This window comes from Etheostoma spectabile, chromosome 11, assembly GCF_008692095.1.
Source record: "Etheostoma spectabile isolate EspeVRDwgs_2016 chromosome 11, UIUC_Espe_1.0, whole genome shotgun sequence".
Lineage (NCBI taxonomy): Eukaryota > Metazoa > Chordata > Actinopteri > Perciformes > Percidae > Etheostoma > Etheostoma spectabile.
Genome location: NC_045743.1, coordinates 9976117 through 10002772, shown reverse-complemented (window position 1 = coordinate 10002772; position 26656 = coordinate 9976117). Strand labels below are relative to the sequence as shown.

Sequence of the window (26656 nt, the reverse complement as noted above, 5' to 3'; positions counted from 1 at the left end):
ATACATACACATACATACATAATACTACATACATACACACTATAATATATGTTGTGTAATGTATGTACATGTGTGTGTAAAGTCAATCATTGTTGTGTGCAAACTCATGTAGTCATTTGATAATCAAAATATTGTCATTAAGTTTGCATTAACACTGGTTTGCCCCTTACAAGCTTTTGGTTTAAACATTTTCACCTGATAGCTATGACATGTTTGTTTTCATATATTCTCAAAAATGGCATCCTGTCAGAACTTAGTTGCTTTCTGCAGCAATAAAATGTTTTCGTTGAGGTTTTACATTCCTTGTGTTCAGACTTAGGATGGTAGTAAAAGTAAATGGTTTGGTACGTTGTTTCAATTGGGTCAACTTCAAGGTCCGTTTGGTCATCTTTATTTATCTAAACAAAAAGCTTTTGCAGGTTCTGGTCTCTGTATGAAATACAATCTTTAAAAGTAAGATAAGTTCTTTCAAGAGGATGGAGGAATGAACGGGTGCCGTCAATTCAAGAGTGGGCTGGTGAGATGAGTAGGGTGGCGGCGTTTGAACAGATGTTATACAAATGGTTTTCCATATTAATGTCTACACTAGAAAATGGGGAAGGTACTAGAGGTTTCCTAAGAAGTTTTGTGCTGGGGAGAGACGTGTATGATGGGTATATGGTTTTCACATTTATACATACTGTACACTCACCTATAGGATTATCAGGAACACCATAATAATACTGTGTTTGACCCCCTTTTGCCTTCAGAACTGCCTTAATTCTACGTGGCATTGATTCAACAAGGTACTGAAAGCCTTCTTTAGAAATGTTGGCCCATATTGATAGGACAGCATCTTGCAGTTGATGGAGATTCGTGGGATGCACATCCAGGGCATGAAGCTGCCGTTCCACCACATCCCAAAGATGCTTTATTGGGTTGAGATCTGGTGACTGTGGGGGCCATTTTAGTACAGTGAACTCATTACAGTATTTGCTGCGTACCTCGGTTGTAACGAGTGGTTATTTCAGTCAAAGTTGCTCTTCTATCAGCTTGAATCAGTTGTCCTCTGACTTGCCGCTTACTGGATGTTTTTCCCTTTTTACACCATTCTTTGTAAACCCTAGAAATGGTTGTGCGTGAAAATCCCAGTGACTGAGCGGATTGAGAAATACTCAGACCGGCCCGTCTGGCACCAACAACCATGGCACGCTCAAAATTGCTTAAATAACCTTTCTTTCCCATTCTGACATTCAGTTTGGAGTTCAGGAGATTGTCTTGACCAGGACCACACCCCTAAATGCATTGAAGCAACTGCCATGTGATTGGTTGATAAGATAATTGCATTAATGAGAAATTGAACAGGTGTTCCTAATAATCCCTTAGGTGAGTGTATGTTTGTGGTTTATCGTTGTCATCTATTTTATTATTATTTTGTTGAATGGACTTGAGTATTGTAGTTACTGTGTCATCTTTTCTTGATTTTAGTGCGGGTGTGTAGTGAGTAGAAGGGGGAGTGTTATTGTTGCAAATTGTATATTTTGTATGTTCTATTAAAATAGTTGTTAAATAAAAATTGTTAATCATAAAAAAATAAAAACAAGATAAGTTTAAGCCGCTTCCACGGTTCTTGTTGTGGTCATGGACTTTCTAGGTGACTGGAAGAAGTGTGTACTGTATTTGTTTCCTCTGGCACATTCTGTTATTTTTTAGTATAATTTTGATTAAGTTTTTAAAACAGTGCAGAGCCCTAAATGTTCTTTATAATCAGCATTGTAAATTCACAAATAATTATGATTTGTCGGCAGTACATTCATATAACACACGTTACTTTGTTCAATAATTCTCAGTTTTAACAACATTGTAGCACTTTGGTGTAAACAGGTTTTAAAGTCTATATAAACTCTGCTTTACACAAATGACTAAAAAGCACCAGCACAGGAAGAGAAAAAGATAAGCCTACATAAATGTAGTATGTACTGCTCATGCATACATAAATAGTAGCATAAATGTAAGGACTGTGCTTGTCTTTATGTCAGTACATGAGGTAACAGGAGGACATTTATAAATTCTGCAACAACCTTGTGGTTCTCCTCAACAGGGGATGTGCACAGCCACAGTGCCCAAAGAAGATTCCCACCTGAGGGAAACCCTCAACTCCAGGGGCCTGGCAGCGGTCCCCCTAATGTACTGGATGATGTTTTCAGATTAAGCCTTGCCAAAGGAGTGTCCATGTCTCTTCCATCCTCACCTCTCCTACCACGACAGTCCTACATGATGCCCTTACGCCAGAGCAAGAGATCACCAGGTACTGGTAGTAACTATATTTGAGCTTTTCTATATAATGATATTTATGAATCTTGGTGCTGTAGCTGTTTTGCCATTGGTTAAAATACTCTTAGAATGAAACACTTGTGTTCTGTAGCAACCTAAACAAGCTGAATGGGCTACAAGCATTTGGGTAATTCCAATTCATCGCACACTATTTCAGTCTTATAATGGGAGCTTCATTTGTCACTATGGGCGTCTTGTTGAACATTCCTTTCCTTGTCTACCTGTCAGATGCTTTGTAAGATGGTTGAACATCTGACAGAGCTCAAGGAGTGACGGCCCCTCTTAGCCTTAAAATGCTGCTGCAGCTTTTAACCTAAACCTCTCTGAAACAATATTAATATATGTGCCCCATTGATAAAGGCACAACACTTACTGCAGCGACCGAGTGTTTGATTCAAAACAGTGGCCCTTTGCTGCATGTCAATCCACCTCTCACTCCCCTTTCCTGTCTTCAACTGTCCTGTCAATTAAAGGCCTAAAATGGTCAAAAAATAATCTTAAAAAACAAAACAAAATTCAGAGTAATAGTTACTGTTGGAAAAATAGAAGTAATACAGGAGACAAGAGGATAAAGTAAAAATAATTGCTAGACTGTTCTGGATCCTAGCAGTTTGTCTGTGAGGTCAGACTGGTTGCAGAGGATTGTTTTTGTCACCTCATCCTTGTATTTGACCACCTTGTGTCGTTGTAGAGGTCTCTACAACTGCACTGTGTGTTTACACTAAACTTGGTGGTAATGGGCGTGTGTTTACACTGGATCTAATTTTCAGTCCTCCTGGGCTCCTTCTACCCACCATGTTGAGAACATGCTTGTCAGCAGCTGTGGGGTGCTTCAAAGCAGGGGATACCTTTGTAGCTGAACTTGTCTCAACCTGAGTTTTTGTATTCTGGAGACTTGGCAAAGAGGCGAGAATCCTTTAAGTGGTCAATGTGGCCCCACTCACATGTGGCACTCATCTGTGGGTTATCTTGCCTTTGTTTAGAGTGGTTACAGCTTCAATCTGTTTAGTGTAAAGATGGGTTGATGGGAAGGGGGTAGTATGGTTTAATCTTCTGTTGTTCAACTTCACATCTTGAAAATATCATTTAGCTGCTTAACTCCAGTTTTAAGATTGAGGTTTAAGTTGTTTCACTTAATTTTGGTTTGTTTTAAATTAGCTTTCTAATATGAAATGCCATATTCTAATTTTAACTACAGATTAGGATGGAGAAATTCAGTGTTTTAAATCTCAAACCTAATTTTCCAGAATTCTCATCACAACATTCAAAACTGAATATTAGACTTATACAAAGCAGTTCATTATGCAAATGTGGAAAAGTGGGTAATTGCTTAAATATAGGAGGCAAAACAAAGACCTACAGTTTACAATAGCCAAGTAGAGTTTTATTATCTCCTCCCCCACTCCAGTTAAAACAAATCTATCCAACTACCTTAGGTGATAGAGCATTTGTGATGACCGTTTAAACCCATCAAAGAGAGTGTCGATGAAATGTACATTTACAGACTTGAACGGAGGGACAAGAGGGAGCGAGAGATGAAGAGAGAAACCAGGATGGATTTGTGAAGGTGAAAAGGACCCTGGGGACAAGGAAGGGGAACACTCATTAAAGGCATATTCCCACTTGGGGTGCTCTGAGGCATGGAAAAAGGATATAAAATGGACTGACATGATAGGATGTTATGGAGGACAACCAGGGAGAGAGGGTTGGGGGATGGTTTGTAGGCTCTCCTCTACTGTCCTCACAGGTAACTGTGAAAGCCCGTAGGGGGAGAGTTCACACCTCCAGTTAATAAACACATACTGCAGGAAATGTCTCAGCTCTGCGACGAAAACAACATGGGTCATAATGCTGCTTTTCCTCTTCTTGTTGAGCCGCAAAAATTAAAGGCCATTTTTAGCTTTTTGGGCCCTTTTCCCTTTTCTTCATTTTGTATTCTTTTTTGTGCATTTATGGGTTTTATAAATAAAAAACCCCAAACGTCCATCCAAAGGGACTTACCATCCCAACAAAAAACACTGTTCCCAAATTGCCCCAACAGCTCTTTGCAGGCACCTTTCCCCTAAAAACCCGCGCCCTTTGTTACACGTTATAAGGCTCCCCCAGCTGCAGTGGGGGCTCGCCCCATACCAAATTCGGATTAGTTAGTTGTCCTTACCTAGCCCCTTTCCCCTGGGATTTTCAATTCCCATTTGGGGGCCCCCAAACTGGGGCCTCAAGTAGCAAAGGAAATCACTCTAGTTTTTGATTATGTTCCCCAAACGATTTTTTAAAAAAAACCCGAGAAATGCTTTCCCGGGAAAATAATACTTTGGAAAGGGGCCCCTCAGGGAAAACCATACTACTAAAGGGTTTCAAAAAAAGGCTCCGCCAGGGGCCTGAAACGGTTTATGGCCCCCTTTTAAAGGGGCTCCTTTTGGTTTAAAACGTCAAAAGGGGGGTAAATATCGCCATACCCAACGGGTTTTTCTAGGCGGGGGGGCCGCGATTTCCCCTGTTTCCTTCCGTGGGGTGTGTGGTGGGTTTTTGGGGTTTGTTTTCCCTTTTGGGGGAATTTCCCTTTGTTCCCCCCCTTTTTTGGTGACACGGCTTTCGGGCCCCCCTGCCCCGTTCTTTTTAAATGAAATGTTTTTGCCAACGGGGTTACCCGCCCCCCACCGGGAGGGCAAGAAAACCGTAAAATTTTCTCCTTCTTTTAAAAACGTCTTATGATTTTTGTTTCTTTAAACTTATGCAAAGTTCATTCCCGGTCTAATGGATAACCCCGGGAAACTTTCCCCACAAAAAATTAAAAATCCCTTTGATTTAAAAGCTTCCCACAATCCCCTATACTGAATAAAATTTTCCCAAAAACCCCCCTTTTTAACATACGGTGAAAACCACGTAACCAAGGACGGGGGAAAAAACCTTTTAAATTTCTTTTTGTAAAAACGTGCAGCAAAAGTTTAATTGGAAAAAAACTATATCCCCCTTTTCAAAACCTAAAAGGTGTGAATCCAAACTCCAATGTTGCCCTTTTGGGACCCTTGTCCCCCTGGTCTTATTCCCCCAAAGGGGGGGTTCGCGCACGGGTGTGGGTGTGGGCCTTTCGTTCCTTACAAATAAAAATCCTCCTCTCTTAAACCTTCTGGTATCATCTTTACTCTCCCAAATTGTAACATCCCAAACCCCACCACACCCCTGAACGAAAAAAAATCACCTTTTTGCAGTCTCCCCCAATTGGAATGTGGCTGGGGGTTTTATGACTCTCATTTCAGAAAGACAGGGGGGGTAAAAAAAACCCCCCTTTTAAAACCCCAACCCCCTTTAGTCCCCCCCCAAAATCAACATTGTATTGTTTTAGCCTGACAAAAACCCGGGGGGCAAAGACGGGGGCCCCTTTTTGTGACGTCCCAGGAAGCCCTTTTCCCCATATTTTAAATTCCAGAAAAAAAAAAGAAAAAACAAAAACCCAAAAAGCACGGGTTTTGGTTTAAACTGCTTCCCCACCCCTGGGGGAAAAACAAAGTTTGAGTGAAAAAAAAGAAAAAACCCCAATACAAATCGGAAAACCCCAAAATTCAAATAAATAAAAATAAAATGAACAAAAAAGGGAAAACCCTCTTTTTTATCTTTCCCAAGTAAAAAAACCCCCAAATTGGGTAAAAATTCCCTGGGCTATCCCTCTACTAATTTCCTTTTAAAACCCCAAATTTTAAAGGGGGTACCCCGGTTTCATTTCTTTAATGCCCAAATTGTTTTAAGGCCCCCAAATTTAAAATTTTCCCCCACCATTTTTAGTTGATTTTTTTTTGGAAGGCTTAATTTTGACTTAAAATAGCTTTCTCAATTCTTCAGAAAAACCTTCCCCCAAAACCCCAAAACCAAAAAAATAAAAAAAAGATACCTAAAAAAAAAGGCACTTATCATTTAAATTTTTGAAAACACACCCCAATGCAAAATCCGGATTCTTGATGCCGCCTGAAACATTCACTCTTAAGACTGAGGGATCCGCTTGATTTAAAACTGGCCCCGCCTCAAGGTTTTGAAACCCCCCCTTCCCCCCTTTCATTTCCTTCTTTAACACGGAACAAAGATTTGGGGTTTTTTAAAAACAAATTTTAAAAATTAAAAGGGAAAAGGAAAAAGGGTGTTTAAGTTCCAGCTTAAATTTAAAAAACCAAAAAATGAAAAGGTGTAAACCCCGAAAAATAATTTTTTTCAAAATGTAAAAGTTTGACCAAAATTTTTATACATTTTTAACTGCTCTTATATTTTTTGAGGCTTTGGGCTAAGCTTTCCGGGAAACCCCCCCCTTTATGGAAAACCATTCATACCAATGAAAAGACAAGATGGATTTCCCCTCCCCCTTTTTTTCTCCCCCTGTAGATTTCCAAACCCAAATTGGGTTTTCTCATCCTGTGAATAGATCATGTCTACATTTAAAACAGTACTTTGCCCAATCGGGTCTTTTCCTACCAATCCTCTTTTTAAAACTCATTGAAAAATTTTTTATTTTTTTTAATCCCCCTGTTTAACCCCATTTTAAACCATCTTGCTTAAAAATTAAAAAGGGAAAATTTTGAAAAAGTTCAAAATTTTTTAAGCCCTAAAAAAGGGGATTTTTTCCCCACCAACATGAACGGCTTAACCCTTTAAAACATGCTGGTTTTCATGAAACCCTTTTCCTAAATTTTTAGAGTTAAGTTTTGTTCCCATAATTTTTTGTGTTTTTGTTTTTTGGTTTCAGTCTGTAATGACAAACCCGCCCCTTTAAATTTTGGGGTCCAAATACCGAAACCGGCGGCTCTTCTCCCCCCCCCCCTTTCCCCTTCTTAACCTCCCGCTGCTCGTTGGGCGTACCCCCAAAAGATCAATTCTTTTTTTTAAAGGGCCAATCTCCGGGTTTACTGGGTTTACCCCTCCAGCCCCTCTCACCCTCGGTCGAAAGCCCCCACCAGAGCATGTGGCCCCCCCTCCCTTTCTCTGGGGGTCCCCCCCCGCACCCTTTCAGAATTTTTTCAAATTTTTTCAAAAATTTGCCCTGGTTTCCCTTTCACTCACTTTGGGCCAATAATCCAACCAGACCCCGACCCATTTTTGTCTCTGCTGTTCGGTGGGCTGGGTGCCGTGATGGTTGTTTTGGCTTCTGGTCCAGTTTGTCCCCTGATCCGGGGCTGGAGGGTGAAGGGCCCGTTCGACAAAACCCACAAATGGTTCACAAAAAAAAACCCAAAAAACCTTCTTTTCTTTTTCAAAACTCCCTTTTGGGGTATTCACCATGTCCCGCAAACCCAAACCCTTTCTCCCCCTTTCGGGGTTTTAAATCTATAAAAAACCCCAAAATTTTTAAGGGGAAACTATTTTTGGGACTTTCTCCCCCAAATTCAGTTTTCCTTAGGGTTTGTTTTCTGCACAAAAATTTAAAAAAAAATCGTTTGGTTTGTTTTGTATCCCTTAAAAGCTATGGGCACTTTGATTTGGGTTTCTATCCTTTCCCCTTTTTTTTGTCATATCCCTACCGAATTTTATCCCAAATTAAATTTTTTTTTTTAAACCATTAAGAAATGTCCCTTTCGTCTTGATCTTTTAAAACAACAAAAAAAAAAAGTTCAAAAAAAAAGAAACACCCCAAAAAAATATTTCCACTCAACTCAATGTTTTAAAAAAAATTTTTTCCAAAGTAAAAATCAAAATACAAAAAAAATCCAAAACCAAAATTAAACTTCACTAAAAACTCATTTTAAAAAACCACTCAATACCCAAAAATGGAATCCAAAATCAGCCTAGACTGGTTTCAATCAAAAATTTAAACCCAAAAAACCCTTTTGACTTAAACAAAAAGAATGTTTTCCCCCCTTTCTATTTTTAATTGCAAAAAAAATTTTTAACTAACAATGTGTAATTTGTTTTTAAGGGCCCGTTGTCCTAGTAAAAGTAGACCCTTTTCCCCTAGGGGTTTAATCTATCCAATTTTTTACCCGATTGAACATATCCCTTTAACCCGTGTAATTTATGATCAAAATCTTTTACTTTTTTGCTGCAAGTCTCTGGGCCCCCCCTTTACTTTTGGGGCATACCCCTTTTTTATTCTTACCTCCCCTATACTTGTGCTTTTTTTGAAAGAAACCCCCAAATTTAGCTTTCCTCTAGAAACCCCTGAAAGCCAAAAAAAAAATTTTTCCCCCTTCTTTACTTTTTCACTTTTCTTTAAAGAAGTCTTTATCTATACTTTTAATTTTAAAACCTTTTTTCAATAGGGTCAGTCATATTATATTTAAAAAATTTCATAATTTCACTGTTCCCCGTTTAAAAATTTCCCCTTCCAAAGGGAAAACTTTGTAAATTTTTTTAACCCCCCAATTCCCCTACAATATTTCCCAAACAAAAATTCACAAAAATACTGTAAAGGGAAAAAATAGAACCTCATTTTTTTTCCTTTTTTAAAAGGAAAAGACAAACCTTTTTTATTAAACACTAATAAATTTAAACAATTTCCACTTTCCCGTGAAATTTTTTGATCAAAGCTGGGTCCCACATTGTACCCACTTTTTTCTCTTTGTTTTGTTTTTTTAAAAACCCAATGTTTCCCCCATTTAAAACTCAATTTTTTTTCTTAAAAAAAATTTCAAATTTTCCCCCTTTTTTTCCCAAATTTGGGGTTTTCTCAGCCCCCCAAGTACCCCTGGAAAGGGGGGGGGAAGGGCAGAAATTAAAATAATTTTGGGTCCACTCCTAAATTTCGACATACAAAAATAAAAGACAAACCCTCCCGACATACATTTAAAAATACCAAAAAACCCAATCCAAAAATGATCTTAAAGTTTGAATTCTCACCCGCTATGGCCCTCCTAAAATGCCAAATAAACTTCTATTTCTTATTTTTACTTTTTCCTTTTGAATTTAAAAATTTTTCCCCCTTTTTTTTTCCTACCAGGGGCTCAACTAACCATCTCTACCTTTGAAAACCCCCCTTCCGCTTACTCCAAAAACTTTAAATTTCAACAATAGTTTTTAAATTTCCAATGAGTCAAAAACTTCTCTTTTCCCTTTTTTCTCTCTGTAGCTATACCCCTTTTCTTCTATATCCCCTTTTTTCCTTCTTTTCCCCCATTCTTACAACCCCTCTCTCTTTGGGCCCCCTTTTCGTATGTTTTTTTTTTTTAAAAGTAATTTTGGGTGTATTTAATATGCGCTTTTTTTCCCTTTCCCTTTCCCACTGCTCAAAGCCTTTTTTTCATCTACAGGGAACCCTTTACCATCACCACCTTATACCAGTGGCCCCGGGCTGCCGTACAAAGGTTTTCCCCCTCTCATCAATAACCTTCCTAACACATTCGCCTCCCAAGCGCAGCCCGGGGCCAAACCGGGGTTTGGGGGCTTGGGTCGGCCTTCGACAATTACTGCAAGGGGGAGGGAAACAAAAACCACCTTCCCCATTTGGGGGCAACCGCTCTTCCACTGAGCCACGCCCCCTATGTTTGTTTTTGCCGTGGTTTTAAAATTCCCTTGTGCCACCGGGGATTATTATGGGAGTCTTTTTGTGTAATTTCCCGGGAATTTACTGATCACTTTTTGTCCCTGTGGGGTTTTTTCAAAATCGGGCTTCCTTTCCTTGTGTCCTAGTGTCCCTTTTTTTGGGGGTTTTTTTCCCCCTGTAGGGGGCATTAAAAAAAAGTTGGGAAAACATGTTTTATCTACCATTTAAATTTTTTTTTCTCAAATTTTGGGACTAAAATGAGATTTCCCGTTTTTCATTGTCTCTAATTCTTTAAACACCCGTAATTTTATTCTATTCCCCGCTTATCAGTCCCGCCCCCATTCCCCCATGACAAAATTTATCCAAATACTATCTTCTCCTGGCCCCTTTTTTTTGGCTTGGTGGCCCCTGTCCCAGACGAGGGCTGTCTGGCCTCCTAAGCAGGGTTAATTTTTTTGCATTTTTTTGGGGTCAAAATTTGTGTCCCTAAGTCGGGTTTGGGGGTCTGCGGGGGGACTGGGGTCAGGGTTGGGGCCATGGCCCTGATTTCCCTTTTACCTTTCCAGGGTTTTAAACTCCCCTTTACTTTGGACCAGTCCCCCTGGGGGGGGGCCCCCTTCCTCTTTGGACCTTTAACCCCCGAAACCCCCCTCCTCCTTAATGGTCGCCTCTGGTTTTGAGTGGTGCGGCTTCTTTCCCCACCTGGGGAGAGAGGGGTGAGACCAAAAAGGGGTTGTTCATTCATGTGGCAGAATTTTTTTACCTGTTTTAACATCCAATAAAACATGGCCTCCAAATTTTGGGTTGGGCCCGGGAGTGGTCGGGCCCTTTAAACTCGTGGGGGGGAAAGGGGGGCCTCCCCCTTTTTCAGCTTCTTTTGGGCCTGAGTGCCAGGGAAAAGGCCCCCCACCCCCTTAAACCGCCCCTCATGGGGACCTTTGGGTTCTTAGTCTTTAAAGGTTTGGTTTCCCCCCTCCACCAGTCCCGGGAAAGGTGGATGTATACCGCCCCCCTGAAAGGGGTGATCCCAGAGCAGCCTCAACTTCTCTCAACAAATGGTTGTTTAAAAGGGTGCCATTATCGACCCATTCGTCTTGGGGTGCCGGGCCGTTTTTATCAGAAATTTTAAACCCACCTTCAACAGCAGCACCCCCCCAGCGGACCAGAGGCTTTTTGGGGGCAATTGTCAAAAGCTTTTCTCGGGCTCACCAAATCATTCTTTTCCCAAAATTTCCAATTTACTCTGCCTTATCTCTTTTTTTTTACTTTTACTCATCCCTAAAACCCCTGAGAACAACTTTTTGGACGGACTCCCAAAAGGTGAACCCTGGGCCCCGTACGCGCCCAACTTCCCTCGGTGTGTTTTAAACACTCCCCCCCGGCAAATTTCAAACTCCCGCTTTTCCCGTAGCTCCAAACTTTGGAATCACCTATGATTTATCAACTCATTCACATTTCCAACATTCATTCTTCAACAGCATTATATACACTCTGTATTTCGCTCTCTATGTTTCCACACTCACACACTTCCACGCGTTGGCCCACCTTATGGGTGAAGCCACTACAACGAACGCTGGCTGGCTATGTGTCCCGGCCTTCCCCCATCAGTATACGACTGCAGCGCATCTATCGACCGGTTTATCGAACCTCCCACAGAACACAGCTCCAAAAAAAAAATTGGAATCGTCTACGCATCCCAGATGCTTCAACTCACGCACTCTCCACTCTCATTCACAGAAAAACGGAATGCATTGTTCAATGTCCACAAAACACTTAATAATTTTTAGTCTATATTTTTTTTTTTACATAATGTACTCACCCGGAGGTCTGATCACTTTAATTTGGTTTATACTATTATACAATATGCTAAATTTTGATGAAACAGGTTTCAGCTTACCCTTTTTAGAGAGCTCCCTGTGACCATTCCTTCCGCGGTTTGCACCCCATGCCTCCTTTGTCCCGTACCGTCAGACGTGGACTGTCGTGGAATCTGACCCGGAGTTAAACAACTTCAAATCCTGATTCCGTGGAATTCCTAAGTTTAACCGCTGCTCGAAACCATCCTCTGCTACCAAATTTGTTGCGAATTCCACTTGGAGGGTCCAAACGTCGGACTCAAGTAGCTAAGGAATCACTCTAGCTTTGATTATGTATACCAAACGATTTATTAATAAAACAGAGCAATGCATTCCGGACAATAAATACGTGCACGGGTCTCAATGGAACATGACTAGCTCAGAGGTTTCACAAAAAGGCTCCGTAACAGTGGCCTGCAACGTTTTTTAAAGCCGCCTTTAAGGGAGTCCTATTGGTTAAAAGCGTCACAAGGCGGTCATATCGCCATAGCAACTGTATTTCTATTGGCTGGGTGGCGCGACTTCCTGTTTACTTACTGTGTGGGTGTGTGCGTGTGTTTGGGGTTTGTTTTCCTGTGGGAAATTTCCCTTTTTTTCCCCTCCATTTTGAAATGAGCACGTGGCTTTCTGGCCTTCCTGCATCCGTTCTCTTGTAAATGTAATGTCTTGCCAACAGGGTATCGCCCCCACCTGGATGCCAAGCAAAAGTACATTTTCTCCTTCATTCAACGTCTGATATAGTTTTGTTTCATAACTTATGCATAAGTTCATTCACAGTGTCTAAATATATAACAATACCTGAGTACAATTTCTCACAATAATTAACAATACCTGAGTATAGCTTCCCACAGATCCCCTATATCTGAATATAATTTCCCACAGTGACTCCACATGGCAGCTAAAACATAGAGCTCAACACGCAGGGTGAAAAGAGGAGCTGCACCAATGTGCAGTACAACAAAAATGTGATGGTTTTTTGAAAGTTAAACCATGTAAACGTATTCTGGTACAACTTCTAAATACAATTATGAACTTGAAAATGAGCACAATATGAGCACTTTAAGACTTATTTCTGTGGAAATGAGCACAAGACAATGCATTGCCACTATGCAGTTGTTCTGCATAATCTTGAGTGAGATTAGTTTGTTCTGATTCACCCCTGATATCTTGCAAGTAAATGGTTATTGGTACCATTTCAACAGAATCATGCATACATTTTACTGAATTTGCAAAAAACCATTAAAATGATGACTGGCTTTTACTTTTTGAAAGGTTTTTTTTTGATATTGATTTTAAAAGTTTTCTCTAACTACCACCCCGGTCTTTTGTCCTATCCTGTTAACAGTTTATTTTTTTTATTAAGAAAATATCCCATTTTTTTAATGCCCGTGAATCTAAAATTAAATTCTTTTAATCCTTTGTTCTCCTCCCCATCCACCATCACTGTGTCTTTGGGGGATTTGTTTAAAATTCAAAAGCATTTGTGGTTTGGGGCTTCTTTTCCTGACCATTGGAAAATCTATTGCTTTTTGGGAGGCTCAAACTTGGGGGGTTTTTTTTTCATGAAAACTTCACAGGGGACAAGAAACTTGATTTTAATTAGGTGGGGGACCGGGCCGCAAGTCCTGGTGGCTTTCAGTGCCACAGCTTTGTCAGCAAACCCCAAGCTTACCAGAACACTGCACCCTACATGTTTCACACACCTGGGCTTTAATTTTTTAATTTTTTACACCCCCTAATGGCCCGGGGGGATTTTACTGATGGGACCCTCTTGCTCCACCCCAGTGGAGGTCAAAATCGGTTTTGAAAAAAGGTAAACCCTCAGTTTAAGGGGGAAAATTATTGATACTTGTAAAAACCCCTGCGCTCCCCCTTTTTGCATCTCCTGGGTATCTCACTGCCCCTCGGTTGTAGTGGGTTAGTGCTTTTGGGGGGATTACAGCACTGTTGTCATTGACGCTGCACTGCTTTTTTCAGGTGCATGTGTAAAAGGGGGGCGTTTTCTGCACTCTTAAATAAGCATTTCAGAAAGCCTACCACAACTATACAACCCAACAAAAACCACACTACATCCAGAAGTATACTGGTGGACCCAAGGTGATTCTGGAGCTGCCCTGAGTACTAGAATGAAAACCTTTTTTCTGTAACACTGACAAACTTTTTGCGCCACGGTTCCCTTTCCCCACCAGTCCGAAAGTGTCTAAAACAGAAATTCTAATAATTTTGGCCGCAGGGGGCAGTGTTCTTTAATTGGAATCTGGAATGTCCCACAGAATTGCTCTGTGGGCTTTTGTGAAAATTGGAATTTAGTTCAGGGGGATTTTTTTTTTTGATGGTTTTAATTTCAGTGGTTCGAGCTGATTTTTTCGATCAGAAAAGCGTCTGCAAACACCACCAAAAAGCACGTTCTACCTGACATGACCCTTTATCAAAATCTGAACCTGTTGGTGCCTTTGTAGGACAATTCTGCTGGGGCTCTAAAAGGCCACCTAAAAAAAATTCCCCTCCCTCTGCACCCCCCCAAGTTTTTTTGCAGCACCCCCACGCTCACCCAGAGCCACACCAAATGCTATCTTACGGTGTTTTTGGTGTGGTAAATAAGTTCCATAGCCATTTTGTAAAATGTCTGTTCTTTGAAATTAATTTGTAGCAGGGGTTAAAGCTTTAGGGTAACACCGCGGACCACGTAAAACAACACAAAGTTGGGCGGCGATAGCTCAGTTGGTAGAGCGGCCGTCCATATATAGAGGTTTCCTCCTCGACGCAGCGGGCCGGGTTCGACTCCGACCTGCAGCCCTTTGCTGCCTGTCATTCCCCGTCTCTCCCCCCTTTCATTTCTTCAGTTGTCCCGTCAAAAATAAAGACTGAAAATGCCCAAAAAATATCTAAAAAAACAACACAAAGTCATTTGGTGTATGAGTGGATTTGTGTATTTAACTAAGCTTAATAGTTACAGTTAAGGGCAGGCCCTTACCCAAAATTTCCATGTCCCTGAACGGAAACCCCCTTGTCTAACAAGCTTTTTATAGGTTCAAAATAAAAAATCCCTTATAACTGTTACTAATTTTCTACAAAACATTTTAGCAAACCACATCTCCATAGCACAAACTTTCTTGGCCAATCCTTGTTTAAAATTTTACTTTTATCAGCAATATATTTTCCCTCTTTTAAAATCGGCAAGATGAGTGCAATATATCTTGCAGTTCTGATCAAGAGGCTAGAAACTCGCTTCAAAGCTAGTTGTAACCCCTTTTGAGGGGAGCTTTCCTGAATCAATCGGGGGATTGGCGAACCAGATACCCCGAGGAATATTGAAACCCTTTTAGGGAGCCGAGCTGTGAAGACATTGTGATGCGCAAGGGGCCCTTTGAAAGGGTTTCCCCTGATGAGCCCCGTGAAAATTTTCTCCAGTTCTCCACTTCATACTTTCCCAACCCACTCCAGCTTGCTTTTATAAAATGCAAACCCCCTTTTTTATCTGCATGGAAACCCAAGTCCGTATGCCTTCTCTCTTGCCACCACTGTGGAGTAAGCTCTGGCTACACCATAGGTACATTTTAGGATAGGAGAATGGAACGCTCTGGGTTGTTTGCATTTCTTTAAACCAATCACAGTTGTCTTTTACAGCATGTGGCTTGCTAGCTTGAAGTTTGTTGTTTTTTCTCTAAGCAAAGGGATTGTGAGAATGGCAGAACACATAGAGCAGAAGGTGAGGGACATCCGGTGTGAAGTCAGGCCAATATCCTGAAAATATCCTTTCGTTGGTCCAGACTACCTTCTGCCTAAGAGACAAACATTGCTTCTTCAGTCAGTCTGTAGAATCAGGATGCTCATATGATATGATGGTGGATCATACTAGATTGTAAACAGCCAAGAAACCGCATGTGTGACATTAGTCATGACTTTTAAACGTGTGGTGTTTTGAAAAAAGATTACCAGTCTCACTTTGTGGTACAGTGCAGACATTGCATTAACCAGGAGAGAATAATAGCTTTAGGTCAGGCTGTGAATGGATAATAAATCCTACATTAGCTTGTAGCTTGTAACTTGTATTTTAGGCTAACAAAGTAGCGTGCCTGTGATACTTTCTTAACTGTTTTGCAACCATAATGGCAAAAGATGGGACAGCTATTAAACAGACCAAGAATATTTCATGCTTTCCATAAGAAATTCAATAAATAACTATAGTAACTGAGTTTGACATGCCGCACTCAGAATACCAGTCTCATCTTATATATTATGTTTCACTTTTGAATTGAAGAATGACATTTTGGAACATAAAGAGGGCTGTTGTGAGATGGCTTTCATTCCCTTTGCTGCACAAAGAGTGACAGTGTGTCTTAATAAAAAGTTGAAATGTGAAGAAGTCAGAGTCCATCTTGAAGAATGCTGGGAAAACTCCTTGATCACTTCCTATAACCATGAACAAGCCTCTCTTTCACTGGCATTGACTGGACAATATAAGTTGTTGGTCATAGGTATTCCATCTGCGTGCGTGCATGCGTGCGTGCTGAGTTATTGCTTTTTGGTCATAGATTCCTGAATTTCACAGTGAATACTGGTGAGAAAAGAGTCCTCTGCATTCACAGCCCGCCTGGCTGCTTTACTCTAGGGATACTCTTTCCTCTCTGTTTTTCTTCCTTTAACCAATCTGCTCCCCTACCTTTTGTTTGCTTGCTTTTCTTCCAATGTATTTAACATGTATGTGCATAGATACACATGTAAACATATATTTATCTATATTATCTATCAAGTCTAGAGATTAAAGATTATTTTTTGGAATTTTCCGCCTTTTATTTGATAGGGCAGCTTGGTGAGAAAGGGGAAGACATGCAGGAAATCATCACAGGTCAGATTCGAATCTTGGACCTACACCTAAAAATAGAGGCATAAACCTCCTATGTATATATGTGCCTGCTCTACCCACTGAGCCAATCCAGCCACCACATTTATCAAGTCTTAAAATTGTGTACCAATTGATGTGCTTGGGAATAGATTAACATTCTGGATTTTGCATCCAAAGTGTGATAAAGTGAGAACACATCTCATTTCTGCCTTCTGTTCTTCAAGGGTGATACATCTGACGCTTCTATCTCTGCGACCTTTTCATGCCTGTTATAAACTGCAATTGCTTATTCATCAGTGCATCCATCTACAAGGGCAGAGTGATAATGGCACCCTGTTAAATCTTTAGATTAGAATTTGAATGGAAAAGAACCCCCGTGTGCTTTGCCTGTCATGAGCTGAAGTTCAGACATCAGAGTCTTGCTGAAGGACCTTTTACCTCTTCCCTGTATTATCAGCCCTCTGATGTGCCCTAAAATTACCCCTTATAGCCAGCCACATGTTTGTTATTTAATGTGTGGATCCTGTGTTCCTCTTGGCACTTTGTGTAAACCAAATCTGAATTCAAGCGTACTTTCTTTTTTTGGGATGAAATACATCCAATGGAATATATTTGGCAGTGTGCTTTTGGTCCAAGATGTTTACCTTCAACTAAGTGTGTCTCACACACAGCCCTTTCTGTATCTGTAGTTTCACTCTAATTGGAGCCGTGTGACTTTGTGTGGGTAATAGGTTGTGCCTGACCGTCAACAGATGAATGGAGGTTTTCAGGACAGACTTTGGCTTTGTCTGCTAAATAACAGGCTGACTTCTATTTCTTTTGTGGATACTTCCCTGGATCATTCTCTCTTTTAGGCTTAGATCTCATCTATGTACACAAATCAAATAGTCTGTATCACCTCACGTGTTGGAAATCCAATCTTTAGATTATAGTGCTGCTAAGCAACACTAATCCTGTAAAACTACTTTTCACCACATACTACAACTATGGCTTCCTGCTCCTCTAAAGGATGACTGCATCTAGCTTTGGGGTTTTACTTTGAGTTATTTGACTGGCTTTATATCATGACATCTGCCAACAAGCAAGAGAGCACCCGGTTTGTTGAGACAGAAGCTCTTCTCGAGTACCAAAAGTACCATTCTTCACAATGCATTTCAAGTCGCATAACCATAGATGGCACTGTGCATCAAGCTGACTTTGACTCTCATGCTTGGCTTGTTGCAATGACACTTACAGATAATTTCCCCTCACATGGCTGCTGCTGTAACTCCACTCTTTCCCTCTCACCTCCACTTTTAATATCTGTGGCCAAAATCACAGCTTTTGTTCAAGAAATTGTTCCATCTGAAAGAGGATTTTTTTGTTGGAGGTGGGAGGGACGGATTGTCAAATGTGGTAATAGGAAATTGTTATCTTTGCCCTCCCATCTAATCTTTATGTTATGACTGGATTTACAAACAGTCATCTGATAATTGGAGTCTGGAAGAGGAGGAGGAGGAGGAGGTTCGGATTAAGTTACAGTAGGTCAAGGTTGGAGAAGCATGGAGGAGTGGTGCAAGGGGAGGCATCCAGTTGCTATTCTCTATGGATTTATAGATCTAAATAATACAGTCCCCTCATATTTTCAGATTATTTCCTGCAGTTAAATATTTGCTTTTGTGCCTGGACTCTAGAACGTATTTCTTTTTTCAACAAGAAATTGTCGGTTAGAAGTAGAGGTCTTGAAATTTGCACAGCTAGTTGCTTGGAAGATGTTTGTTTCATAGCTTAGTATTTAGTCTAGTGTCTTAGCTGGATCTCCTGCATATATAAACAATTATACTGCCACTCTGAAAGATTAGTAGGCCTTTGCTGCCACTCAAATAAAGAACCTTAATTTGTGTCTATTTAGGGAAAATTAAAAGGCTTTTTTTTTTTTTTTTTTTTTTTTTTTTTACAGAATATGTTATGGACAACATGAGCAAATCATTTTGCACGCACAAAGATGTAAATTTTGCCAAAGGAGCTGTCTCTAGTGGGTGAATTTCTTTGTGGTTTATCTTAAAGTTTGGCACAGTAAGCAAGCATTCTGTATGGAGCTGTGGGGTTTTCTAATTCTGTCACGGTGAAAGCAGAGGGAACAGAGCAGCCAGCTAACCTAGACTCCTCACTAAAGACAAAGACAGTCCTCAGAGGATTGTACCGCTGTCCCAGATACATCATTTGACTTACATCAGGACACATGGACCTTAATCCATCTATCTATATCTGTGCAGCAATAACAGGGTATAGTTTCAATTCACTGCTCACAGATCAACAAGCACAAAAACTCTGTCTGTTTTTGCTGATTCTTAGTGCATGTATGTGTTTAAACACTCATTTTAAAAGTTCACTAAGAGGCTAATTGTTGTGGTTTCCTGCTGTAGTTTACATTCCCAGAGCCAGCTAGCACTGTTTTTACTGGGAGTCTCCAGCCATGCAGACAATATTCAGGGTTGTTAGACAGACCAGAGCTGCTATCAGCGCAGGGAGCTGTCTAAGACAGAGAGTGTGTGTAAATGAGTTTATGTGAGCTGCAGAGTGCAGCCAAGCCTGTCCAACTAAGACACCACCGCCTCTCATCTCTTGTCCCATCTGGAACACGTTAATCCATCGAGAACTCTCTCTCTCTCTGTTCCTCTCATTCTCTCCTCCTTTGCATTTTCTTTGGTGTGTGTGTGTGTGTGTGTGTGTGTGTGTGTGTGTGTGTGTCTCTGTGCGTCTCTGTGTGTCTGTGTGTCTGTGTCTGTGTCTGTGTGTGTGTCTCTCTCTCTCTCTCTCTCTCTCTCTCTCTCTCTCTCTCTCTCTCTCTCTCTCTCTCTCTCTCTCTCTCTCTCTCCCTCTTCCTCTCCCCCTGTATCTTTGGTCCGTGCTAGCAGGTCCAATCAGAAAGCCCAAATATGTGGAGAGTCCTCGCATTCCTTCTGATGCCATCGCTTCAGCACTGAGGAAGGTGGCCGATAACAAGGAGTGCTCAAACAATGGTGAGTTTTTATTTTTATTCACTTGTGTATCTGTCTGCTTGCGTTTCTAGAGCCATTGGTAACATTGGTCTGATTTCAACTGACTTAAAAATAAGAATACATTTTGTAATTTAAACTTTGCCCTCATAGTGTAAGGTCTTTATAGGTGTGTGTGTGTGTGTGTGTGTGTGTGTGGTTGTGTGTGTGTGTGTGTGTGTGTGTGGTGTTGTGTGTGTGTGTGTGTGTGTGTGTGTGTGTGTGTGTGTGTGTGTGTGTGTGTGTGTGTGTGTGTGTGTGTGTGTGTGTGTGTGTGTGTGTGTGTGTGTGTGTGTGTGTGTGTGTGTGTGTGTGTGTGTTGTGTTACTGGTATATAAAACATTGCTGTGTCCATGGGGTCAGGGATAGGTCTCTGTAATTTGAGGGTAGCATCAATTCCTGCATGAGTGTTTCATAAAAGTACCAGTGTGTTTGAGCAGTGTTCCTTTATGTAGCGTCTTATACAAACACACAATAGTGCCGTGTTTATTTTAAAGTGTGTGTTTAGATTACAAAAAAGTCAGTTTTCTTCAATGCGGGGACACATTGTCAGACTGGGGCACTGGATTTATTTCATGGAAATGTAATGAGCACAAGTCCTTAAATTTCTCACTAATTGCACATATGTGTTCTTGTGTGTCCATGTATGTGAGGTGTAGTGTTATTGCTGCCTATTCTCCCCTGTATTGGGCGTTGTGTTTGTGTGTGTAGGGGTAATATTTCACTAAGTGCTCTGTTTTAGTTTCCAGCAGAGCATGGCGGTCTCAAATTCCTTTCATTGGCTTTAGTAGAGTTGTAGGATGGGTTATCTATAGCAAAGGGCATCACATAAAGTGGTGCCCTCTGATTGTACATGGCTCACATAAGCAGACAGTAGGAACCCAGTGCAACACAGTCACTGTTGACTGTTACATACCAAGGCACAAGGGTGTGTCTGGCATTCAGCTGGCACAGAGCAGTGTTTCGGCTCAGAGCAGGCTACCGGTAGATAGCAGATGCAAGATAAATGTTATCTCATGACAGCTGGTGCACTAGCAATATTAGTGAGCTAATTTCATGAGCTGTATACTTCAAAAATCATTTTGAGATACCTGGATCTTTTCAATAGAAATGCATAGGGAGATCTAGTGCGTACGAACGTTCAACAGCAATGTATCTAAAAAAGTATTGATTTAGGCACCGTTCAGCACCGGTATCGGAAAAAACCCAAACAATACCCAACCCTAATAAACATACACATTTACATGCCGGTGCTGTCTTAAAAACAGTCTTTCCTAAGCTTTCCCTCCTCCCTCATGCTTACCAACACAGTAAAAGGAAAAAAATGCTCACGGTGTTTGTACTTTTTTTTGTGATCAAGTATTTTTTATTATACAATTAACAAACAATACACTGAGACATAAGAACGTGTCCCAGGACCAAAAAACACAGAAGAAAGACGGGGAGGGGGGAGACCCAACAAAAACCCAACAACAGGAATGCAGTCTGCAGTTTACCAATAAGTACTTAAACTACTTGTGTTTACAAAAGAGGTGTCGTTGTGGATGTTTTAACCTTGTGTCCTCAGTGCTGCCTCTGCTCTAATTTCGTTCTAGGCTAAAATTACTCTTTGTAACTATGTCACAAGTATGTGACAGACCTATTGACCAAGCCCTCCAGAGAATATTTTTGCTACCACAAAATGTAGAGAACCATCAAACTCCTTCAGTCTCAAACAGAGAGAGTACATACACAAAAATGAAATAAGATTATAACTTGAATTTTGCATTTTCTTATTCTTCTGGTCTCCTCCCAATGCTGCACTGTTGGAACAACAGCAAAAGGCTGTCTCTCTTCGGGCAGCTCCAGGCATTTACGAGATTTTAGTTTATTTTGTAGCTTTGTTAGTGACTTGTACATGTCCAGCTGCCTTGTAGAGTCAGTTACTCAATAAATGTAAGCATGTAAGCAAGGAGAGATCTACCTCCTTTTTCCCACAGCTATAGTTAACAGGTAAAAGAAGTTTCTGCCGAGAAATTAAAAGAATGAGCCAACTTACTCAACTAATTATGTACAATTAGGCACTGTATAAATTCTAGACTAATGATGGCTAATTGTGATAGCCCAGCTGTTGTAGGATGCACAGCTGACAGGTTTTTAAGCACAGCTACACATGCTATGCCTTTCCTTTTCTCTCCCATGTGGACACATTTACACATATGGGATTTGCATGTTGTTTTAAGTTACACCATGCAGTTAGATCTAGTGTCAGTTTGCAGTAGGCCTGTTACGTCAACTAGATTAATTTGTGTTACCGTGTGTACACATCGCATGTGACAAGGACGTATCCAGTGTTATTTTACCAATAAGGAGAGCATTTTTAAACCTGTGTAGTGTCCTACTTTTAGAGATAGTAAACAATGTTGGCTTTTTTGCTAACTGCTGAGACAGGATGAAATGGTTGTTTGACATTCAAGCTTTGGTGACAAGGTCGGTGCGGGAATCTGAGCTGGAAACCCCATTGGAAGTTTTGCAGCATGAGCTCTGTGTGACATTTAGGGCACAGATAAAGTGAGTTCTTAGTAGTTATAAAGGGGCCTTTTGTTGAGTGTTGTGCTGAAGGATGCCTTTCTTGGATGTCCAAAAACCATGCCTCACATAAATAGTCACATCTTGAGTGCAACTAAGGCTTTTTGTGGTGTTTTAGGCAGTGCATCTTTTAATTTGTCTAAAATAGTGAATTTCATTTTAAAGATTAATAGCAGTATCTTTGTGTGTGTGTGTGTGTGTGTGTGTGTGTGTGTGTGTGTGTGTGTGTGTGTGTGTGTGTGTGTGTGTGTGTGTGTGTGGTGTTGTGTGTGTGTGTGTGTGTGTGTGTGTGTGTGTGTGTGTGTGTGTGTGTGTGTGTGTGTGTGTGTGTCATTATATTACATTTGCATATGGAGTTTGGATGTATCATTTGTTCTTCTTTTGGGTTAGACTGTCGGCTTTCCAGAACTCTCTGTTGTGGACAAGCAGGATGGGCAGTAAGCTAAGATAGGACATGTGGATTTGACCTACAGTGGAGTCACTTCACATTGCTCTTTGAGGAACGATAGAGTTTCTTATGCATGTGTGTGAATGCTATGTGTATTTTTAATTTGCTTGTTTATGTCTGTGTGTTTGCAGGCATGTGTACATTTGCAACAGGTTGCCAACAGTGCCTGACAGCATTATTTCAGCTGTGGTCTCAGAGCTCTGTCTCTGTCAATCAAGACTAAACCTCAGGTTTCACATTCACTCCAACAATGATGGCTTCTCTCACGCCCCCCACTCCAGTCAGACCTAGGCCCACTTAGCACCGGGTTCTTCATGTGCTGATTATTTTGTCAGCACTGAAATTAGGACCCAACTTATATTGTGAAGTATTCTGTGAATTTATACCACTTAAATCATCTGACGGTAGTGTTGCTTTCACTTCTCTATTTGTAATGTTCTGTTAGTAATCTGACCATGAATTGCCATGTCCTGCAATGGGTGTTACTCCTTTCAATCAATCAGTTAATCAAACAGACTATTTGTACTGCATATACACATAAAATGTAACAAAAAGTACTTTACACAATGCAACAACCTTGTTGAGTGTTCACAGGCTAAAAGCAAATCTAATCAATAGATAGGACCAAGACAATTAAGAGCTTTATAAACCTATAAAAGGACCTTAAAATGTAGTTTAATTCAAATTTAAAATGTATTTAAAATGGATAATGATAAAATTAGATTAACACAGTGACCACGTTCCATCCCTTGAGCTATGCATGGAACAATTGTTACTGTTAAAACATTTATTATAATAATGTATACTGTTTATTGATCCTCTCTGTTTTGTTAGTAATCACTACATACAGGCCTGAAATACACGCACACATGCTCAGGGTCTATTCATGAACAAATAAAGAGATGTCAGAGTGGGTGGGTTGCCAGTGCTGGACCAGCGCCCTGAGCGGTTGGGGGGTACGGTGCCTTGCTCAATAGCATCTGGCAGGGCCCAGGAGGTGAAGTGGCATCTCTCCAGCTACCAATTCAGACTCCATGCTTTGGTCCCCAACCCAACTCCCTAGGGACTGAGCTACCACCACCCAAACATAAGTTTCTAAATGTAGCCAACTTCATTGTAGCTGTTAAATGTGTAATTTCAGCACAACATAGGCCAAACAAAGCCCAGCCATGGCAAAATATAAAACTTTCAGCATCATGTTGTCCATATACACTCACCTAAAGGATTATTAGGAACACCTGTTCAATTTCTCATTAATGCAATTATCTTATCAACCAATCACATGGCAGTTGCTTCAATGCATTTAGGGGTGTGGTTCTGGTCAAGACAATCTCCTGAACTCCAAAATGAATGTCAGAATTGGAAAGAAAGGTTATTTAAGCAATTTTGAACGTGGCATGGTTGTTGGTGCCAGACGGGCCGGTCTGAGTATTTCACAATCTGCTCAGTTACTGGGATTTTCACGCACAACCATTTCTAGGGTTTACAAAGAATGGTGTGAAAAGGGAAAAACACCCAGTATGCGGCGGTCCTGTGGGCAAATGCCTTGTTGATGCTAGAAGTCAGAGGAGAATGGGCCGACTGATTCAAGCTGATAGAAGAGCAACTTTGACTGAAATAACCACTCGTTAAAACCGAGGTATGCAGCAAAGCATTTGTGAAGCTACAACACGCACAACCTTGAGGTGGATGGGCTACAACAGCAGGAGACCCCACCGGGTACCACTCATCTTCACTACAAATAGGAAAAAGATGCTACAATTTGCAATAGCTCACCAAAATTGGACAGTTGAAGACTGGAAAAATGTTGCCTGGTCTGATGAGTCTTGATTTCTGTTGAGACATTCAGATGGTAGAGTCAGAATTTGGCATAAACCGAATGAGAACATGGATCCATCATGCCTTACCACTGTTCAGGCTGGTGGTGGTGGTGTAATGGTGTGGGGGATGTTTTCTTGGCACACTTTAGGCCCCTCAGTGCCAATTGGGCATGGTTTAAATGCCACGGCCTACCTGAGCATTGTTTCTGACCATGTCCATCCCTTTATGGCCACCATGTACCCATCCTCTGATGGCTACTTCCAGCAGGATAATGCACCATGTCACAAAGCTCGAATGATTTCAAATTGGTTTCTTGAACATGACAATGAGTTCACTGTACTAAAATGGCCCCCACAGTCACCAGATCTCAACCCAATAAAGCATCTTTGGGATGTGGTGGAACGGCAGCTTCGTGCCCTGGATGTGCATCCCACAAATCTCCATCAACTGCAAGATGCTGTCCTATCAATATGGGCCAACATTTCTAAAGAAGGCTTTCAGCACCTTGTTGAATCAATGACACTTAGAATTAAGGCAGTTCTGAAGGCTAAAGGGGGTCAAACACAGTATTAATACGGTGTTCCTGATAATCCTATAGGTGAGTGTATTTGACTATGTGTGAATTGGGTAAATGTAGATTGATCTTGGTTTTAATTTACGATATGTTAAACATCTCATCAAAGAGTAAGACAGAGTAATCTGATGTTTTTGCATGTAGGAAACCATATTTTTACTGGTGACTTCTTTTTACACTCATTTTGAATCAGCAATTCATAAAAAGATAATGTCGTATTACTGTATTCTTGTTATCTTGGTATGATACTGAGTTGAGAAACTGAGATAGATATAAGGAAGATTTCCACTAATGAATTACAACAATGAATGCAATGAGTCAGTAAGGCATAAAACAGTTTCACAAGCTGGCTGTGTTTTGTATCATTTATAAAGACTTGCACCCAATTGTATAATCAAGACCCATTGTGACTGTTTATAGAACTTCTAATGGTATTTAGGCAAGGAGTGACTTTTCTGTGGCAGCAGCTGAATGGGCTGTGATTTCTTTTTGGTTGTTACAAAGTGGGTCTTATTCCTATCTAATGCATATCAGGTGCATTGTTGATTTCCTTCAATCAGCTGCTAGAGGCTGAGACTTTGTATGTTGTTTGTATTTGTCTTTATTTAATGATGAAGCTTCATTAATCTCATCTCTTGAGGATCGTCATAGCACAGCTGCTATGCCCCGCAGCGGTAAATCACTGCACTGCATGAAGTAGCTTTAGCTCTGTTGGTCAAATGGTAAATGAAATGTATCAGTATCTACTGTTAGAACAACAGTAATAACAGCCAGAGTCAAGCTGAGATGTCAGTCCAACTTTGATTACTATCACCTTGCCATCCCCACCCACCAAACCTCATTTTACTTGGAGATACTATATTATCAACAGTCTCACCTCAGTATGCTGTAATGTCTCATTCGGTGATCCATCTGTGCTTGCAGCAAAGGACATTTGTGGTTTGTAACAGTGGAATTTGCAATAAGAGCGCTCAATGTGCTTCAGGGGGGGCACGTCACCTTGTACCTCTGAACTCAAATGGGGAAGCAGGATGCATGTTCTCATTGAGGGTTCATTAAACAGGCCCCACTGTTGTGGTAATGAAACTCCAGCTGCTAATGAGCACCGGCTGGATTGTTTTCTTGGCAGGGACAGAGCCAAGACAGCTCTGTGGAGCCAGTCTGTTCATAGTGTGCCCCTTCTCCTCCATCCTTCTTCTGCTCCTCCTCTTTCCGTCTTCATTCTTCCATTCTTCCATCCTTGCACCATGCTGCTGCTATTTCACACCTGCTCATAAACTTCCTTGGGCAGCAGATAATGATGTTGTTTTGTTTTTGTCTCCACTTGTTGTACAGTTAATGGAAAAACAAAAAGTGGTTCCAGCTACATCCCTGTTTTTTCAATATCTTCAGGGAAGATATAGAGGACTAATCAGATTCTGTATCTAATTTTCATTCTGTAGTCATTCTACTGAGGGATTTTTACTGATAAAATTGCTGTTACCCAACTGCTACGGTGTCATCATAAACCATGTCTTTTTCATTACAAAGTCTTAAACTGATTGTTGTGAACTAAGTTGTGCTTAGTAACATGCACGTTTAGAAACAACCAGTGTTGCTCTCACCCTATGCAGAGTTCTGCATAAGCGCTTACTTCTAACAGTCCACACACTGTTGTTGTGATACATTATTGGACCATGAAAACCTTCTTTAACCATGGTTATATGGGAATTTATACTGAGTGGGAAATTTTCAGTTGAAGTGGCTATACAGTG

The 26656-nt window shown here is 40.8% G+C and overlaps 1 protein-coding gene across 7 annotated transcripts in view; it reads left to right on the top strand.

Annotated features, from left to right (window-relative positions):
* LOC116698066 (protein TANC1) overlaps window positions 1–26656 on the top strand; it is a 119016-nt gene that overhangs the window by 28830 nt on the left and 63530 nt on the right. For 3 of the 7 annotated variants that reach the window (XM_032529820.1, XM_032529818.1, XM_032529817.1), the window contains exons 3-4: window positions 2081–2287; window positions 19369–19476. In XM_032529820.1, coding sequence (XP_032385711.1) covers window positions 2081–2287; window positions 19369–19476 — 315 coding nt within the window. The remainder of the gene's footprint in view (window positions 1–2080; window positions 2288–19368; window positions 19477–26656) is intronic. The other 4 variants (XM_032529823.1, XM_032529819.1, XM_032529824.1 and 1 more) reach the window with 2 other exon arrangements.